The 19955-nt window shown below is 33.2% G+C and overlaps 1 protein-coding gene across 2 annotated transcripts in view; it reads left to right on the top strand.

Annotated features, from left to right (window-relative positions):
- Positions 1-2841: 2841 nt before the first annotated feature.
- Positions 2842-19955, top strand: part of LOC110022179 (thiosulfate/3-mercaptopyruvate sulfurtransferase 1, mitochondrial-like) — a 39973-nt gene continuing 22859 nt past the window's right edge. Inside the window, exons 1-8 of one of the 2 annotated variants that reach the window (XM_020720995.1) lie at positions 2842-3145; positions 3622-3804; positions 4184-4243; positions 4929-4991; positions 8360-8484; positions 11321-11483; positions 11836-11895; positions 12813-12871. In XM_020720995.1, coding sequence (XP_020576654.1) covers positions 3044-3145; positions 3622-3804; positions 4184-4243; positions 4929-4991; positions 8360-8484; positions 11321-11483; positions 11836-11895; positions 12813-12871 — 815 coding nt within the window. In that variant the 5' untranslated portion in view covers positions 2842-3043. The remainder of the gene's footprint in view (positions 3146-3621; positions 3805-4183; positions 4244-4928; positions 4992-8359; positions 8485-11320; positions 11484-11835; positions 11896-12812; positions 12872-19955) is intronic. The other variant, XM_020720996.1, reaches the window with a different exon arrangement.

The following is a 19955-nucleotide window of genomic DNA, read 5'->3' as shown; positions in this document are numbered from 1 at the left end:
TGGTATCAAATCTATCACCATTTTTTATGATGTGATATTCTTATGGAGGCATGAAATTAGAATGGCTAAAAACATAACATGAAGAAACAAATATCCAACAAAGTTGAATTCAAAATATAAAGTTTTAGCATAAAGTCCTAATAACTTAAAATTCCATCATATAGCCAAATATGACATGACTAAACAAACTTGGACGTTATGGTGCCTACATCAAATAACTCCTTTGGTGTTTATGAAAATGTTCAAAATTAAAAGCTTTTTTATTGATTAATTTTATATTATTTGATATGCAATATTTTAATCACCATTATGATACTTATGTATTTGACTGTGTGTGATACTCTAGAGGTTTATAACTATGTCAAAGGTTATGATTATATGTACCCCCTTTTCATTTAATAATTTGCTCTCAATCTAATATAAGATATGATGTACATCAAATATAATTATTGGATGGTAAAACTAATCATTTGATCAATTACTTTGCTTCTCAGTGCATTAAATATTAATTTCAGTTAAAAAGTTAAAACTATAGCCTAGATGAATTTACTTTCTCGTTACATCAATTCCAATGACTAAAAATAGCTCAATTTTACGAGCAAACATTAAAATCATTGAATCAACTTAGAAATCTTCCCTTGCATGTAGCTTCAAGTAGCACGCAACAAAGTAATAGCTCAAGTTTGCCCCATGCATTTATAAGTGGCAAGCATTCCATTGATGAAGCACATTGTTGTTGCGAGATCTAGATATACCAATTTTTGTGGTATATATATAAATCAAACAGGAGAACGATCAACGAAGTGAAAAATAGAACATAAAAATCACACTAGAAAATAACATACAGATTTAAGTGGTTCAGCAAATTGCCTAGGTCTAAGGAGTTGCAAAAGCTTTTACTACTTGAGGAATTTACACCAGTCGATCACATCGACTTACAAGAGGAATCTCTCATTCTCACTTCGTTGTTCTCTTTTCTTCTCTTTCTGTTCTTCTCTCTCTACACCGAGATACACCAAATAAACTCTAAATTGAGATACACCGAAAAAGATAAACTTATAAGAGAAATAAACTCAATTTCTCTTCTATCACAAGCCACCAAGAAGAAGTCAAGGGAAAACAATATTCTTCTTCTTTTTTCTTCTTCCTTCTCACAATTACGCACACACTGCTTGCACTTTCCTTCCTCCATCCCGAGGAAACTCGAAGAAGAACATTGTGACTTCTCTAACTGAAGGAGAGCCGTCCGAAGTCTTTTATCGCGACAGGAAGAGGGAGACGTTGGACTAAGCAAAGCTTCGCTTCGCGCGCGCTGGAGAAGGCGGAGGCGGGAGCAATTTCGCGATCGAACAGAGAGGCGCGACGATAGGGCGAGAAGCTTCGCGAAACAAGGGATGGGACCGGGAGTCGGGTTGGGCGGACCGGGCTCCATACTTAACACACATTTTATTAAGGTGTGCTTGTTTCAAAATAATTGATTTGATGATAATTTAACTTCAAATGATTATATGTTCTCTATATACTTCTATTTAGTATTACTTGTGTTGAATTGTTGGTACTCAGATGATTGGATTTGCAAATTTTAAGAAATATGACATTATAAAAATTTTGTAGGTAATCTTATATTGAGTAACCTAATTTTTAGCAACAAAATTCATTTGAACTATTATCAATAATATAATAGCAAAAAAATTAATATCAAATATCTATTGAAGTCGTGTTGCTGTCATATATAATTTAATATTTTCAATTTGCTAATTGAAACTATTACTAACAACGACTGATAAAGAGCCACCACCACTTGCTACCTTTAGCTCTTGCTAGTTTTATTTAATCATCCTAATGTATCTATGATTTAAGCTTATCTCTGAATATGTTATTGATCCAAGCAATACGCACATACTCCTTTCTTAATTAACCTACGATTCATTAACACATCTAGTAGGTTAGGCTTGGTACCATCCCCCTGAGATACCCATCGTTTTATAATTTTGCTCTAAATACTTTGATGCATACAATTGAACTGTACATATCAGTGTCAACCTAATATATATTAGTGAGATATGGGCTAATCTAACTAACTAATAAAACCATCAACTAATATTGATTTCGAGCCACCTTTATGGTAAGATCAACTTACTTTTGGGTTAGCCTAAAGCAAATTTTGATGATATCGAACCCTCATAATTGACCTAAAATAATCATTTACACTCTGGGTAAATTCAAGTCATCATATAGCCCTTTATAAATCTAATGAGTCACATGATCTTTCTTCTTAGTATTATATTATTCTAAGGTCAAATGAGCCAGAATCAATCCACATTTGAAGGTTGAAGAACTCATGCATGTATAAGTGAACACTGTGAAAACCATTTAGAACACGTTTAGTCAATCCCATGCCTATTAGGATTAAATCCATTCAACCTCGAGCTCTTTAGTCTAGGTTCACTCAAATCATGACACATTATTATGCTGGATTATAGTGAATCATAACTAATCATATAACATTTACTCAGGACCTTAGTAGACCCATTTATATTATCATAAATCAACATAGTTGACTCCTATTTGTAACATTCATGACCAAATAAGATGCAAGTCCAATATTTTTTTTTGTCTCACATTCATAAAATGCTACAAATCTTAATCCTCATATTGTCTTGTATTCTAAAACACTCTTAACCCTCAATGTCTTGACCTCCATAACCCAAGATTCTCTTCTCATACAATTGCAAACTATGCCTTATATATTGAGCTAAAGCTAGTGTTTACAAAAAAATAGCAAACTAAATATTTTTACTCTATTTAGTTTGTCATATCATGATTTTTAATGTTCAAATATAAAATTATTATATCCTTAGAAATGCTTTGTCTTCTTCGCTAGCGCTCACCGTAAAACCTACAAATGTAGTGAGGGTTTCCCGCACCAGTGATCCTTGTTGTTCTGCATTTACTGATGGTGGATGACTTCAACATTGAGTGGTAATCTCAATATTCACCCGGTCGCTGTCTTTCACTCTCTCCACAGTATAAGATTCTCTACATGGCATCTTCCATTGCTACGAGAACGTTTGTCGGGTTAAAATCAATTCGATCATCGCTTTGCTTACTGAAGCAGTCGAGAGCCTTCACTTCGATTTTAAGGGTATCGTTCCTCCATGATTCTTTCGATATATCGTTTTTTCGCCGATGTTGTTGATTTTGTTGTTTTTATTTTCTGCATATTTGCAATTGATGTGAGGAGATTGCTGTTTCTCTCGCTTCAGTCAGTAGTGTTTTCTGAGTTGTTTTTGTTGCAGGGTTTTCTACGGAATAATAAATTTTTCATATGGGTTTTCTTTTAATGCACGCTATTACTGTTGAGTTTAATTAAATAAAAAGGATGCTACTAAGTTTGATTCTTTTGTGGTTTGCATTTGATTTTTCTGTCTGTTATTTGGATTTGTTGATCTTAGAAAAGGATATGGAGTATGCCATATTGCTTTAATCTGCTGAAAAATTTTAGAAAGATTTACATATTCCTTGCCAACATGTATGAATTGCAAATTCCTTTGAACAACTTCGTTTTTTGGGGATTGATTTTCATTCCTGGAACATGAAAGATTCGATTTTTATTTGCAGGGGAGAACTTCAGTTATTCGAGTGGCTTTTTCATCCTTAGTTTCTTCTAATAATCTTATCCACTGCTCGGCAGCTGGATCACCCAGTTTGAAAGTCTCCAAGTCATTTAATTCAATGGCCCGTGATGAGCCGGTTGTTTCTCCTGATTGGCTGCAGTCTAATCTGAGGAAGCCTGATGTGAAGGTGTGTGATTTCCGTGAAATTTGCTTTATTTATAAATTGAAAATTTTGGATCAGAACTGTTTGCAATATCTGGGTGTTATTCAATTCTCTTTATATTTTTAACATTCTGATTCTTTTGATTTATTTCAAATTATTTTATTTCTGGTTGCAATTGAAGAAATGGATATATGAATTAAAATTTGACAAAACATACACATCATGACTTGTCACTATTTCGTAGTTTTCTTATTTGCATTGATGATTTTTATGTTTCGTTGGAACCTTTTTTTTTGCATTGAAGGTTAGTTTGAGGCTTTGATTATATCATTTTGAGCATTTGGTTTGTGTTCTTATTTTATTTATTTATTTATTTTTTTTTGCGTTTTACCTTTTTAATTAGGTATTGGATGCTTCCTGGTACATGCCGGATGAAAAGCGGAATCCCTTCCAAGAGTATCAGGTCCAATTACTGAACTATTCTCTTAGTGCTCTGTTTGCATATTTTGTTTCATAAATGCAGCTCTTTTGTTTTGTTTTGTTTTTTTTTATTATTTTATAGAATTTGAAAACTAAATATTGGTTAATGATTTCTATGATCTGTAGGATTAGCTCACTAAATAATTGTTTCTAGTTATTAATCTTTTAAGATTTAAACTCTATAAGAGCCTTCAAAGCTCAAAATTTATAATATTTGATTTTCACGCACGAATGAGTGAAAATCAAATAATTAGTTTCTAAAATATGCTTTCTATTTACAAGTAACTTCTCTAACATAATTAAACAATTGTTTATTCACCTTTCATTATCTATTTGATCAATCTCTTATGAATTAATAGCAAAGACTTCATTGAATTCCAGTAATCGTTTTAAATAATATCTTGTGATGCATCTCTAATTCGCACAAATCAAATTATTTGTGTGATATCCTTACTGTTGACTGCAGTGAGTGTACCATCGCATAATTTGAAACTATTTATGATAACGAGCAGTATAAATTATTTTCTTTTCCCCCTTTAAATAATATTCTTACTTCCATACAAAGCTGCTATAAAAAATTTCTATCAATGGCAAGTTCACATCTACTGATGGCTTTACTTGTTATCTCCCCTTATTAATTGAAGTATATTATCTTTTACTTTATTCAGGTTGCTCACATTCCTGGTGCCTTATTTTTTGATGTTGATGGGATCTCCGACCGCAAATCAGATGTAATTTGATTCTTCTCCCCTCTTTAATTTTGAGTTCCTTAAGAAATTTACAAAATACACACGCACACACACACACACAAATAAATGAAAATACTGACGTGCGCGCGCGCACACACACACACGCATATGCGTACATGCATATATACATACATATATATAATTCTCAAACCATTTTATTATTTTGTATCTCAATTTCTTTGTTTAAAGGGCATTGGACGATGGCTGAGGATAGCTACAAATCTCTCTTTACCATATATGTTATCTGCTAGTCTCTCAAGCTATTTTTTCAGTTGTTAGTTGTTACTTCAATTTATTTACTTAGGATATATGTTGCAATGCTGGACATGCATGAAGCCTTGGTACTCGAAGTCATAGTCATCACCATTATTATCCCAACTATTTTCAGCCAACTTAAATTTTTTTTAAGAATTAAATTGTATCCAGCTCACCAATTCTATTTTTAAACTCTCTATCCACTATTATATCTGCTCCATTTTCTTAAAATCTTCCAACATACGGTAACTTGTAATATTCCCTAATGTATTTGAATTTCCCTTCATTTTAATTAATCTATTGCAAAATTTATTGCTGTGGACATGTATGAAGCCTTGGTACTCGAAGTCATAGTCATCACCATTATTAAGTTATCCCAACTATTTTCAGCCAACTTAAAATTTTTTTTAAGAATCAAATTGTATCCCGCTCACCAATTCTATTTGTAAACTCTCTATCCACTATTATGTCTGCTCCATTTTCTTAAAATCTTTCTAACATACGATAACTTATAATATTCCCTAATGTCTTTGGATTTCCCTTCGTTTTAATTAATCTATTGCAATATTTATTGCCGTGGACATGTATGAAGCCTTGGTACTCATAGTCATCACAATTATTAAGCTATCCCAATTATTTTCAGCCAAATTAATTTTTTTTTTAAGAATCAAATTGTATCCAGCTCACTAATTCTATTTGTAAACTCTCTATCCACTATTATGTCTGCTCCATTTTCTTAAAATCTTTCTAACATATGATAACTTATAATATTCCCTAATGTATTTGGATTTCCCTTCATTTTAATTAATCTATTGCAATATTTATTACTGTGATCATTATATCTGCCAATTCTTTTGTTTTTCCATTCAAAATTCTCAAATTTACATTGTAATTTAATCGTAGTCTTCTTTTAACTCTACTTATTTGCTATTTAACTTTGTAAAAACACCTAGGTTATATTCACACATTTTTGACAGCTCCATACTCATATCAAACTCTCATGGAGTTAACATTTTTGAGTGAGAATGATTATTTTTGTCTATAGAACACAACCAAGGAACTGCATCATCAACATAACAGCACTAAACATAATCTTAGATTTAGATCTAGGTAATCATTGCTCACTTTTTTCAACAATTAGGCTATTTTGTCCCATTTTACTCATGGGTGATATATGAGCCAATTTCTTTCTTATTTCCAAACATGGGTTAAATTTTGGGCGTATCACTTATGAATGTTTTCAATCGACAACTTTTCCTTATAACGTTGAATTTGTTGCTCAAGGGTTTGAACCATTTAAATCCATATCAGTTCCTTCTTTTAACAAACCGGGGCAAACCTGGACCTGTACTTGATCATTGCAAAAATTGATGATATTAAAGTTTTCTTAGAAACACTATAATATGATTTTCTTCGGCAGTGGGGTTTTGATACACATGTTTTTGTACAAATAATATGAAACCTATTCTATGGTTATCTTTTAGAATTTTTTAGATATGGCCTATGATAAGTGTTGGATGTCTGATAGGCAATGGGATAGTTTGGCATTTTATTGTTCTTATAGAGAATTGAATTCAACATTTTATATTTTGCGGCTATTGTATTCTACACTATGTATTTTTAGTGACACTTATGGATTTATGATGACTAACTCTTTATTTTTTTTGGAAATTATATTGGGCTTTATTTATAGAATAAAAGGGTTTGAGACATAAAATATTCAATTTTTTTCCTAAGAAATTTATGGTTGGATGTGCTATTTTTTATAGTTTTCTTCTTTATCATGTGGGAGATTAAAGATTTTTGTGAAAGTTATGCCCTAATACAACTGATAGGCTTGATTTGGTGTTTTTTTTTTTTTTTTCATTCTACTTTATTTTTTCTTATAAAATATTTTATAGTTTTGCATATGGGATTGATTTTATTCAAATTAGTTGTAATATGCACTTTTGCATTAAAAAGTTGTGTTTTTGCATGTGCATGAGTCATTATATTGTATGGTTCTACTTCTCTTGGTTTTGAATATTTGTACGTTATTTCTACCTAAGAGCTATTAAATTATCTTACACGTTAAATTTCTTTAATTTTTTTTTCTTTTTGAGTAATGAGTAATTAACCAAGTCAAGGGCTTTTTCGTGCGAATTTTAGTGCTTTTGAATGATTATGCGTATCTTATTAGATTTACATTAACAAACGCTTAAATCATATTGGGTATTTGAGATGAAGATCACTTTACAATGCCTTTTAGACGTTAGATCAAAATTTTGGGATAGCTGACTATAAAATAATAAAAGAATCCAAATGAAAAGGAAATTGGTTAAACTATGATCTTAAGTAAATCAACATAATTATTATTAGGTTCTTAATTCTATCGCTTCATTTCAGTCTTCAATTATTATTAGGTTCATAATTACTGTCAGGCATGATGGTCAACTGAACCTTATGAAGTGGTGTATCCTAAGCTCATTGAACCTATAATAATCTTCCTTTTTTGGTTAGCATTTTCGGAGTGTTTTAGGTTCCACCAACAAATAACCTTTTTGCACCATGTTCAATTTGTTCAACTTGGTAAACAAAACATGAAATAGGTACCCTTTTCAGTATTGCACTGCTGTTTCCACTCCTTCCCCCACTCCAAAGGTGCACACATAAATATGCACATAACCTGCAAACAACTAGAACCACGTGTCGTACCATTGTTGGCTTCTTGTTTTTTGGATTAATTGCTTAATGCTAAAAGCTATATTTTTATACTACACTTCTACAGATGGTTTATACATGGGGCAAGTCATTTTCACTCTATAATGGTTTGCATTTAAAGCTTAAATAATTAATATGACAGGATTAATGCATCATACATGATGCAATGGGATAATTTTCAAATTTCACATACTATGCATAAATTATGCCTTTTGGATTTGAAGCATACATAAAAATATTTTACCATTTTTTATAGTAGCATTTGCACGGGTATGCTACCTTATTATTATCATTTGCTTATATATGTAAAAATGTGCCCTAAACCTTCTTTTATTGTTTCTTATATTTAAGTTATTTGATGCAACATAAAGACTAATACAAATAATTGCGACCAGTTGCCTCATATGTTGCCATCTGAAGAAGCTTTTGCTGCTGCTGTGTCTGCTCTCGATATTCATAACAAAGACGGTATTGTAGTTTATGATGGAAAAGGGATTTTCAGTGCAGCACGCGTGTGGTGGTAAGTTCAAATTAATAAGAGCTTTTAGATCAAAATCCTGTGTTTGAACTTTATGCCGAGGATATAAATTTGTCAATTGCGGTCTTATCAATTATAAACAAATATCTGGATTAATGAACGTTCTTTTAATCACACCAATATTGTAATAAAGTAACATTAGGTAACTTTTAATACATGAAAGGCCTCAATTGTGGAATTATCTTAATATTGAGATATGAATATTAAGATTGAAAATTATCAAAATTCATGTTTTAGTAATCCATCATCTTCTAAAGAAAAAACATTAACAGCTCATCTAAAGCCTATCAGACACGCAACAACACAAGTCTTATCTCATCAAATCTGGTCTCATGAAGAAATTATAGTTCATGGATATACTTTAAATTACAGTTATAATATGATTTTACATTTTTGTTAAATTTGAATTTTCTTTAAGATCTACACTAGCACACATTCATGTAATTACATCTAGAATTGAGCAAGAATCAAAATCTGGAACTCAGAGTCAATTTTAGCTTTAGATTTTTTTGAGCTTAATTTCAATTAGAATTGAATATATCTTTCAAACTGAAATTGAACAAATGTGCTTACTGTAGTTGATAAATTGATTGAACCATTTGATAATAGAACTCATGATGAAGTATTTAATGGATTTATTTTTATGTTAACGAATCAAATTGATATTAGGTTTATTTTGATTTGTAGTTTCTTGATTTGCAACGTGATTAAGAAGTCTAATGGGGAAAGGTAAATCACGCTAACATTTCAAAAAAAATTATTAATCACAATTGTCTTAAAGAAAGGTTTAGATTATCTAGAGATGTTATTTACATAGCTAATTTTTAAACTATTTGAGTTACTTGTCTTTAAAGAGGTTATTCATTCATGTGATGTATGTATGCATTGTGTATATGTGGTTTGTTAGGTTTTAGAAGAAAAAGTTATCTATAAACTTTATCATTCATAATAAATATATGTTATTGATTATCATCTTCTATTGGTATTACCTCCGTAGTATCAAATTTAGGTCTGTTATATTTTAGCATTATTATTACAGTCATCATTATTGTATTACACAATTCATTAGTAATGCACATGATTTGTGTGAGAATATTCACATAAAACTTATCATTAGGTCTATTACAACCGTGAATGTGAGATACATGAAAATTCTAACCATGTGATGAGATAATGGTTTGCTTAATGCTTGCCAAATTTCTTGCAGGAGTCCCCAAAACAATAATTGCTACGAAAGTTAGATCATATAAAGTTATAAAATGAATATTTACATGTTAGAAAGCTAAAAAAAATTCAGCATAAAAAATTATGTTTATTTGACTTGATTTTGTACGAGGAACAATCAATCAATGCTTTGGTTTCTTCTCTGTTTTTTTCATCTCTTTTAGATTGACATCCAAATGCATTATCTACACAATTTTAGACAATCATGCCAATCTTGCTTTTGAAATAGTTATTGGAGATAATTCATATCCACTACTAATAGTGGACATTGAGCTATACTGTACAGTATACAGAGAAGCTTATATATGATGATTATGAATTTTTTATAGGAAATAAAAGTTGTATCCACATACCCGTTATAAGAATATTGACCAAGGAATCCATTAGAGTTGAATGTTTCAAGTTTCACTAATGTGTAAGGACTTATCTTCTTCCAATTTTTGGGCTCTCAGTAACTCCTATCCTCTCAACTTTGGTGATCTCCTGCAACTCTCCTTGTTCAAGCATTTGATGACTTTATTCGAATGGAGATCGTGATTGTGGTGAGATTCATTCGATTGAACCAAGAATGGCTAACTGATTGAACGATTGTATCAAATATGATGAGGACAAAGATTGGGACAAAGATTGGCAGAACTCGTGTATATTGAAACCAGCTTGTGTGCTAGTCTTGAAGAATGAGCAGGAGTACCCATATTACTAGGATATGGTTTTAATTGTGTGGTCGAATCAGATTATTGAGTGTAAGTGATGATATGAGGACAAGTTAAAGAGGACTCAAAATCCAACAGTGTGCGCATATTGGTTTAAATTGAGCGCAAAAAAGTGAGTTATTTGTGTTTCAGTGTTTGCAAATTTCTAAATGATGTTTCAACAACAAAAGTTATTGTTTTATCATATCATATGATTCTTAATATGTTTTTCATTTTCATCAAAACGGAATGGATTAAAAACTAATTGTTTGTGATATGTGTTTGTTTGCGTAATTTTGAGCATCTCGTATTAGATTTGTGTTTGACATCCTAGACGCTTAGATATTGTATGTAATCGAGTTTAATTGATATAAAAAGATTATTCCAAAATAGTCCCAAATTATTTGTATGTGGCTAGTTTAATGCCGAAGTATCCTATTTCTCCAATTTAGGGTTTCAACTATACAATTCCAAAGTGGTTTCAGGGACTGAATTATGATCAATTCTGTATAGTTGACAGACTAAATTAGGATTAATTCTGTATCACAATTCCTATATTGTGGAGCATTTTTGTTTAGTTTGATATAGTTAGGAACTATATTGGAGAAATGTCATACTTTGGGGCTAAATTGGCCATGAATGGCCGGTGGTCTATTTTGGGATTGAAGCTAATATAAAATTAACCATGCACATTGGAGAAATATAAATCTGTTTCTCTGAATTCCGAGGGTTTTTTGTTCTGTAGCTCTTATGAATTTGTTAAACTCCCTTCAACCTGCTTTCTTTTACTAATTTGTTTGCTTTAATTAATTTAAATGTCCAATTGTAGATTCACAATGTAGCCAAGTGAGAGAAGATTATGGTTGGAGAGTAATTTATCTATTTTTTGGATGAATGAATAGGATGTTCCGAGTTTTTGGACATGACAAAGTATGGGTATTGGATGGAGGCTTGCCTCTTTGGCGTGCATCAGGATTTGATGTTGAATCAAGTGGTTCTGGAGATGCGGTTTTGAAAGCGCGTGCAGCTATTGAAGCAATCGAAAAGGTCTACCAACAGCAATCAGTAAGTGTACTTCCAACTATTCTCTTACTAGATACAATTGACTTATCCAAGTAATGTGGCTTCGAGATTGTACTTTCCACAATTTGCAGCATATGTTTTGTTATCCGAACTTCAAAGATTGCAAACCTTTCCATTTCTTATCCATGACATTTCGCTTATTTTCTTATGAAATTCATCAATATGGTGCCTCCAAAGATATTGGTTTTGAACTATGGCTTGGATGTGATATTTTAAATGCTCATTTGAAACTACAGCTTTTTTCTCTCAACAAAATTTTGTTCCAACATATCATCTCAGTTCAGTTTTCCATCAACTAAGGCTTCATATGATTTCATAATTATTCTGTTTTCAGGTTGGTCCTACTACTTTTGAGGCAAAACTCCAGCCTCATTTGATTTGGACCCTTGAGCAGGTGAGTTTTTCCTGATAATTTGTTTGTTTTGTTTGTTTTTAATTAACATTCATGTTCTTCCCTATTTAGTTAGCATCAGGTGATGAAAAGCCTCAATCTTTTTGACAAGAATGGATAGTTGATTTTATTCCGACTTTGCTCTGCTGATTTGTAGGGTTGGGATTATGGTAATTGCACTGTGATACTATGTCAATCGGAGAAGTTCAGAACTTTATTCCTAGGAGGAACACTGATCTTGCTAATATTTGAATGCGATCCATTAACTTACATCTGCTGATTAAATCTTTGACTTGGTTCATTCCTCCTGAACTTCATCTATTGCATTGTTTCTCCATTTTATCCTCTCAGAAGTGAACTATACTTGCTATAAAATACATGAATGATGAACTCTGGAGGTTTTTGTGTGTAGAACTATATAATTATCCATGGGGGTAACTCCATTTAAGTAAAGAAATTTGTAAGGTTAGTTGAGCATGCGGTATTGAGAGACTTGGAAGAGCAGGTCATTGTTAATTCTACTTGCTAGGCTTTGAGAAGGATTTTTGGTTTTGGTTTTCTTTCATTAATTTGATTTTAAATTTTGAGCCTACTTAATTCTTTTAGTTTGGTTGCCTATTTCGGGCTTCCTCTCAATGACCAAAATCTGACAATTTTTATGTGCATTTGCTACTTGCTAAATTGCCTTTTTCTTGCTCAGCACTTTATCTTATTGTACAAAATTTTTGCCTTGGGATATGTTTATTGCACCTGCTCTTTGGAATATTAATAAACCGGTTAAGCTTGTAATAACTTATGTTTTGTTTTTAGCATCCATGTCATTTTAATCTTTCAATCGGTTACTTATTCCTGACAAATTCTTCAAGTAATTATTCTCCTAAGAAGATCTGGCTGTCATAAGAGCGTTTCTTGTATCCCAGGTTAGAGGAAACATTGATAGTCAAACTCATCAACATGTAGATGCTCGATCAAAAACAAGGTAAAATTCCAGCTTAGTCCTTAATGATTTTGAAGAACAAATATACTATATTTGTTTGTGGTGGCATAATTTCATTGGGATATAAACTATCCTGATTGATCTGAAGTTGATCCTTGTGCAAGACCATGCTTGAAAGATTTTAGTTCCAACTTCACCAGATAATATGCGTGCCTCATATGGTAGATGCTAGGGGAGCTTGGGAACCACCCATATAATATCTTTTTATAAAATTTTAACCTTTTTTAAAATTATGAGCTTCAAACTGTTTCTTGCTTTATATGCGAATGGTGATGCTGGTCATCATATTGTCTCAACCACATTTAGCTTTTAATAGTAGTTTACCTTCATGTAATTTAGCTTTTAATATTGTCTAACATTTTAATTTATATGTAATCGTTTCTTATCTATTGCTCTCTTTTTTCTGAGCATTTTTACAGCATTTACGAAAGATCTAATTCCAACATCAAATAGGTGTGGTTGTGTTATTAATGGCTTTATCGCCCTTAGGATGATACGGGTGCTTTCCCTGCAAAATAGGCGCTAGAAAATCGTACTTATTTTAATTATAGAGTATACTTTTGTTACATCTTGAGTTTGGAAGGTAGTACACCCTATCAATAATGGACGTGATGAAGGGATGTGAAAATTTGTTTCGTTACTCACAGAAAAGCTTTCAAATAAGTAATACAAATAGTAAGAGTAAACCAAGAAAAGTAAATATTATTTCATATTATAAATAGAGTCTATAACATTGAGATATCAAGAGAGAAAAAAACAGCTAATCGAAAGAAAATTGAAAACAGCAAGAACATATATATTGTTGAAAAGATCGCTCATGCGGTGTTGCTCTAACATGCACCCTTGTAGAACTTATTTTAAGAAAATTTTATAGTGAGTGAACATGATATTAAAATTCAGTTTCTATTTATTAAAACATAAATAACAGCTTTTTGGGCATTCATTATGAATAATAAAAGGGCATGAATCCCTTTATAATAGTAGGTAATCGGTGTCATCATATCGCAAGTTATAATAATATTACAAAGTATTAATTAAATATATCATATATCTTAAAATGATTTCTAGAATTAGGGAATGTTCATAATCATTTGCTGACAAGCTGTAAACAATGCATATCCATTCTAACACCTCCATATGCAACCATTTTAAATAAAATCAAACATCCCTAGATAGGACTCATTAATCATTTATCATTTCATTGTATATCTAATTACATCTATGGAGTTGGTTTTTATCAAGACACTGGAATCGATAAGGTAAATACCAACAAATAGAAATCTAATGATTTTTAATAGAGTTCCGACATAATTCTACCAACCTACAAAAAATCTACGACATTTGATGACAACAAATATAATGCGTGCTTATGACGAGCAACTTGCTAAATTTGAGAGTGTTGACCTACACATATAATTCAAGTGTCGAAATGATTGTATGTAAGGATAGTGATGAACGATGAATGTGCTGTTTCAAAAATAGAAGCTAACTCACTTTAAATATTATCAAAGTTGTTCAAATGAAGGTCGTTTGCAAATCGGACTGCATGAGCACATTTAGATGGTCAAATTTTTTAAGAGAGGACCTATTACAACCAATTTCAAAAATAGAAGCTAACTCACTTCAAATATTATCAAAGTTGTTCAAATGAAGTTCGTTTGCAAATCGGACTGCATGAGCACATTTAGAGGGTCAAATTTTTTAAGAGAGGACCTATTACAACCAAAATGAAAAAAAAAACATGATGAAAATGGCAAAGCCACCGGCTTGACGCGTAATTCGGGATCAAATTATTCCGACTGTCGTTGAAGTTGCTCAAACGACATCGATCGTAAAACGGACAGCGCGAGCACGTTTGAAACATGACTTTCCCAAGTAAGGACACCCATATTGTTGGGTCTTTGCATGCAAATTTATGGCATATAAATAAAAAATTTGAAATAATGACTATTATATTAATAATAAAATAGCCCCATGTCTCTTATATTGCAAGCCATTGCCTAACTCTCGCCTGCTCCATGCTTTCATCTTCTGCTTAAAACACCACAATCCGAGAGTCCGAGACCCCAACTCACAACACAACTTTGTCTCAGGGTCTGTTTGGGGCAGCTGCAGCTTATGAAAAAGCTGTTGTGCAACACCTGTGCCAGGAAACTGTTGCGGAGAAGCTGACTCTTTGTTTGATTTTTACAGTTTTGTAACATTTGCGCTACAGATGTTTTTGAACAAATGACATTTCAACCCTTATAGAATTGTGATGTTTTTAACAGAATCAATCATGCTAGCACATTTCACACTTGAATGCAAATATCTAGTTTGAGTGTTACAAAATAAAAAAAAAAGTCACTTCATAAAGCTGTGAGTAACACGACAATCAAAATAAAAAAAAAAAAAAAAAACACTAAATTAACAATTAATAATATGATAATGTTAGTTTTAAAATACAATTGGTTAGTGTCACGAGAGAATCCGTTCTTCAATGAAACTCTCAACGTCGGATCATTATCGGCGGTGGAATTCTTGAACCGATCCACCCACCTAAAGAAGTCATAGTTCTCTGTTATTTTTCTTAGACACCTGTAAAACTGTCTCTCATAGCTATGTGGCCGTCACGAAGTAAGCATGAAATATTATAGTCTACAATGGCAGTACAATGCTCTGTAAGTATCGGAAGTCCTTGAGCTCAATGTTTCTTAATGTTTAAAACTACAAAGCACAAACCCATAAATGCAACATTAGTAATAAAAAATAGTAAAAGTAAATAATTCAAGTTTTATGAAATTATGAGATCTCTGAAAGCATAGTATAAATTAACGAGTTTGTCACTACAAAAAATAATAAACCTTATAAAAAAAGGGGTTTTGGTTGTCTTTAAACCACATAATACCGAACTTGTATGTGTTACATATGCATATCACTAAAAAAATCATCCAGAATAATCTCCAAAGCCATAGGACTAAAAAAGGAGAAGAACTTGGTTACATTCATTGGGATTTTATACTGTCAAGTACCAATAACAACATATAGACCATCTAAAGAACCATAAGGTCAAATATCTCATTACAGGCCTTCAAAACAAAAATAAAAATGCAATAAAAATTTACATTACAAAACCACTTAAGACATAAAGTGTCATTTAAGATATCACAACTCAAAAAATAAATGAAAAGAAACATCACCACAAAACCATTACCACACTATACATCCACCACAACATCACCACCACTATCAACATATCATCACCACCACCCCCCATGACCAACACCACCAATATCAACACCACACCACTACTACAACACCAACACCACACCACACCACACCACACCGCACTACACCAGCTGACTAACTCCACTACCACACCACACAACCATCACAACATCACCAGCACTACACCAACTGACTAACACCACTACCACACCACACAACCATCACAACATCACCACCACGATCACCACCACATTGCCAACACCACCACCACTAAAAACTCTTTATCATCACACCATCACCTCCACACCACATTACCGCCACCACCAACACTGCCACACAACATCACAACCACACCACACAACAAACACAACATCACAACCACCACAAACCCCACAATATCAACACCACCACCACTTAAAAACTCAATAACACCACGCCATCACCTCCACACAACACTATTACCACCACCTCCACACCACACCACACCAACACCACCACCACAACATGACCACCACCACCGTCACCAATACCACAATACCATCATCTCCTCACCCTAAATCCTAAACCCTAAGCTCTAAACTCGATCTCTCTGTGTTTTGCGTCAAAATATCTTTTCTGATGCTCCTGATTTGAATGCAGTAATTCACACGTCTAATGGATTTTCTTAGTAGCTTGATTAAATAATTGAATTCCTAAGAGTTTCCTCTCATCGACCTTAAACCTACCCAAAAAGATCTCACTTCCCCCATAAAGAGATTGATGCTAACTAGAAAATTTTTGTTAGAGAGTACTATTTTCTAGCTACTTTCAAAGTCAAGAAAAGCTCTCAATAAATTCTCTTATGTTTGAATGATATGTTCTGATTGATCATTTGTTTGAGAATGAATTACAGTGCTAAAGTCTTCTTGTACTTTCTTCTTTGTCTTAGAAGTGAATATTTCATCTTAATCAAAATCTTTCAAATATTGGAAAGCAAAATAATTCTTCTTAGGCATTATCATGAACATGATAAACTGGAAACTTTTATGAAAAAAAATTCAGAAAACTACCAAATTGAAATCAAATAAAGTAAAACAAATAAAAAAATAATAATAAATAAGAATGACAATTCACTTGCCGCAATGCATGCATCTTGCATTTTATATCATTTTAAACTTTGAAATTTGCTTCAAATATGCTCTCGTCTTGGAAAAACTAGCTTTGACCAATTAAACATTTCATATATGTAAAGAAAATTTGAAAATAATTGCTGCGCCTTGTCGGTCAACTTTTCTATTGATAAATTTGAAAATATGAATATGAAAATAATTTTTGAGAATTAATTTAAATATAAAAGATATATATTTTGGGTTTTGAAAGTAGTATGTTTTAATTTTTGAAAAATGAGACCAAATGGTTCTCATTCGTCCAATAATTTGCATAATCGTGCCTGATACCGCGAATACTACACCCTCCCGAAAGATAAGTGTAGACCTCTGCAATAGACCCAATCCTGCAAACTAAGAGATTTGCGACATCCGTTTGGTCTGCGAACCTTTTTATGTATGACCGACAAGTTCCCCTATCTAATACAAAGATTAAATAGGGTTTATTTTAACTGAGTTCCAAGTTCCCTATAAAGGCAAACCACTATAGTTAATTACATTTCAAATGATTGGAGTCACTTGAGAAAACTCTCGATAATGATCAATGGTTCTAGTCAAGATTTCAAGGTTTATGTTTTCACGGTAGGATGTGGAAAAACAAGTGGGAGTGGCTCAAGTAGGAATAGTTCTTTCAGGAGTTCAATGGAAGTAAAGGGTAGGGGGCATCACAGATCTTGAGGAGGAACCTCAGTGACTTCCCAAACTATTCTACTGTACGGCTACATTTTAGAGAAGATGTTATTCAATTATACATTCGCATAATACCCGATTATGCAAATAGCCCACAGAGATAAGAGGGTTTACGTCGTGTCACACGACAACCTCGGAACCTAAGGCGAGTTAGGACTTACGCTGCACAACATGGATGTACAGGAGCCTAAAGAAGAGGGTGAGGATTTACGTCGCTCTAGGCGAGTTACCTCGAAGTCCTATGAGTTGTTATTATGCTAAGGAAGAGATAATGCTGAAGAAGGTCCTCTTGCCGCTCGGTCTGAATTCCTCGCCGTGTTGCCCACGAATTTAACTCTGAAACTCCAGCTGTAGCGATGGCTCCAGGGTTTAAGGGTTTGAGATGAGTTATTATGCTTCACAGTTTTGGTGTCAATGTTTGGTTTTGTTTTGTTTTGATTTTGGTTTCAGTTCAGGTTTTGTATGCAGAGTAAGCAAATCGCAGGTAAAATATACTTTGAAAAGTAAAATGTTGTGAATAAACTGTAAAAACGTACCTGAGCATCTGCTACTGTTGCGTGATTAATATTGCGAGCGTAGTATGATTTGCAGGAGATTTAAATAAACTTGCAAGAAAACTAAACAAGACGAGAAAACTCAGCACAAAAGTCAGAAAAAACGAGTCGTATAAATCACAAGCAAACGAAACACTTAGCCACATATGAAAGATCAGGACTGGATATAAGACCTTGGTGAAAGTGGGGGCTCAGAGCTGGACTGTGTGCTTCCCGAACTTGAACAGGAGTTACCGGCCCAACAATCTACAGAAGGCAGTTCTTAACCTCAATCCAAGTGACTAGCTTTGGACCTTTATAAATTTTCAAACAGGAGTTACCGACTCGACAATCTACAAAAGGCAGTCCTTAACCTCAATCCAAGTGACTAGCCGTGGACCTTTATAAATTTTCATAGAAAGATTTTTATACAAAAATTATTATTCAAGTCTTTTTTATGCAGAGTTCTCTTAATCATGCAAAAGAAATTTTTATTTTATTTTTTGTAAATATTTTATAAAGTCGTACAACCCGCAGACTAGTCACTCTAATCGTACTAGAACTACTGATAACCTAAGAGTGTCGGGGGCAACGATCCCGCCAAGAATCGGCAAATAGTATCATAGGTCCTTCCCTCTCCCTTATTGAAGATTCTTGAGGTAGAAGATACTATTTTAATAATCTAACATCGTATCCCTCGTTTAAGCACACATAAACAATGTCGTCATCGCCCTCGTCATCTAGACCCTAGACTTATCATAGTCTGATTATTCATATGCGGCATTAAGAAATTTCCCCAATTGCCAGGAGGATTTGAGTGTCATATTCAAGCTCAAATCCTGATACACTGGGTTTTATTGTAGATTAAGTCATTGAGGGAATTTCACTGTTGATTTAATTAAGGAAGCATGGGTCACGTCTCGGTGTATCATGCTAGTGTCTTAGTCAATTTGTGAATTAGGGTCAAGTGTCTAGTTTCACTGTGCATTCAAGAATTAGGTGAATAGACTCTTGCCTAAGGTATGCTCCTAAAACCTTAGGAGGTCACACTGCAGAGATTAGGTAGATAGATTCTCACATAAGGTGTGCTCCTAAAATCTAGGAAGCCTATGCTGAGAATTAGGTGGATGGACTCTCACCTAGGATGTGCTCCTAAAATCTAGGAAGCCTACATTGAGGGCTAAGTGTATGGACTCTCACCTAGGGTGTGCTCATAAAATCTAAGTATTCTGTGCTGAGAATTAGGTGGATGGACTCTCACCCAGGGTGTGCTCCTAAAATCTAGGAAGACTATGCTGAGGATTAGGTGGATGAACTCTCACCTAGGGTATGCTCTTAAAATCTAGGAAGACTATGCTGAGGATTAGGTGGATGAACTCTCACCTAGGGTATGCTCTTAAAATCTAGGAAGACTATGCTGAGGATTAGGTGGATGGACTCTCACCTAGGGTGTGCTCCTAAAACTCTAGGAAGCCTACTCTTTAACTTATG

This window comes from Phalaenopsis equestris, unplaced genomic scaffold, assembly GCF_001263595.1.
Source record: "Phalaenopsis equestris unplaced genomic scaffold, ASM126359v1 Scaffold000174, whole genome shotgun sequence".
NCBI classification, from domain to species: Eukaryota; Viridiplantae; Streptophyta; class Magnoliopsida; order Asparagales; family Orchidaceae; genus Phalaenopsis; species Phalaenopsis equestris.
The sequence above is the reverse complement of the archived record's forward strand: the minus strand, read 5'-3'. Positions and strand labels throughout refer to the sequence as shown.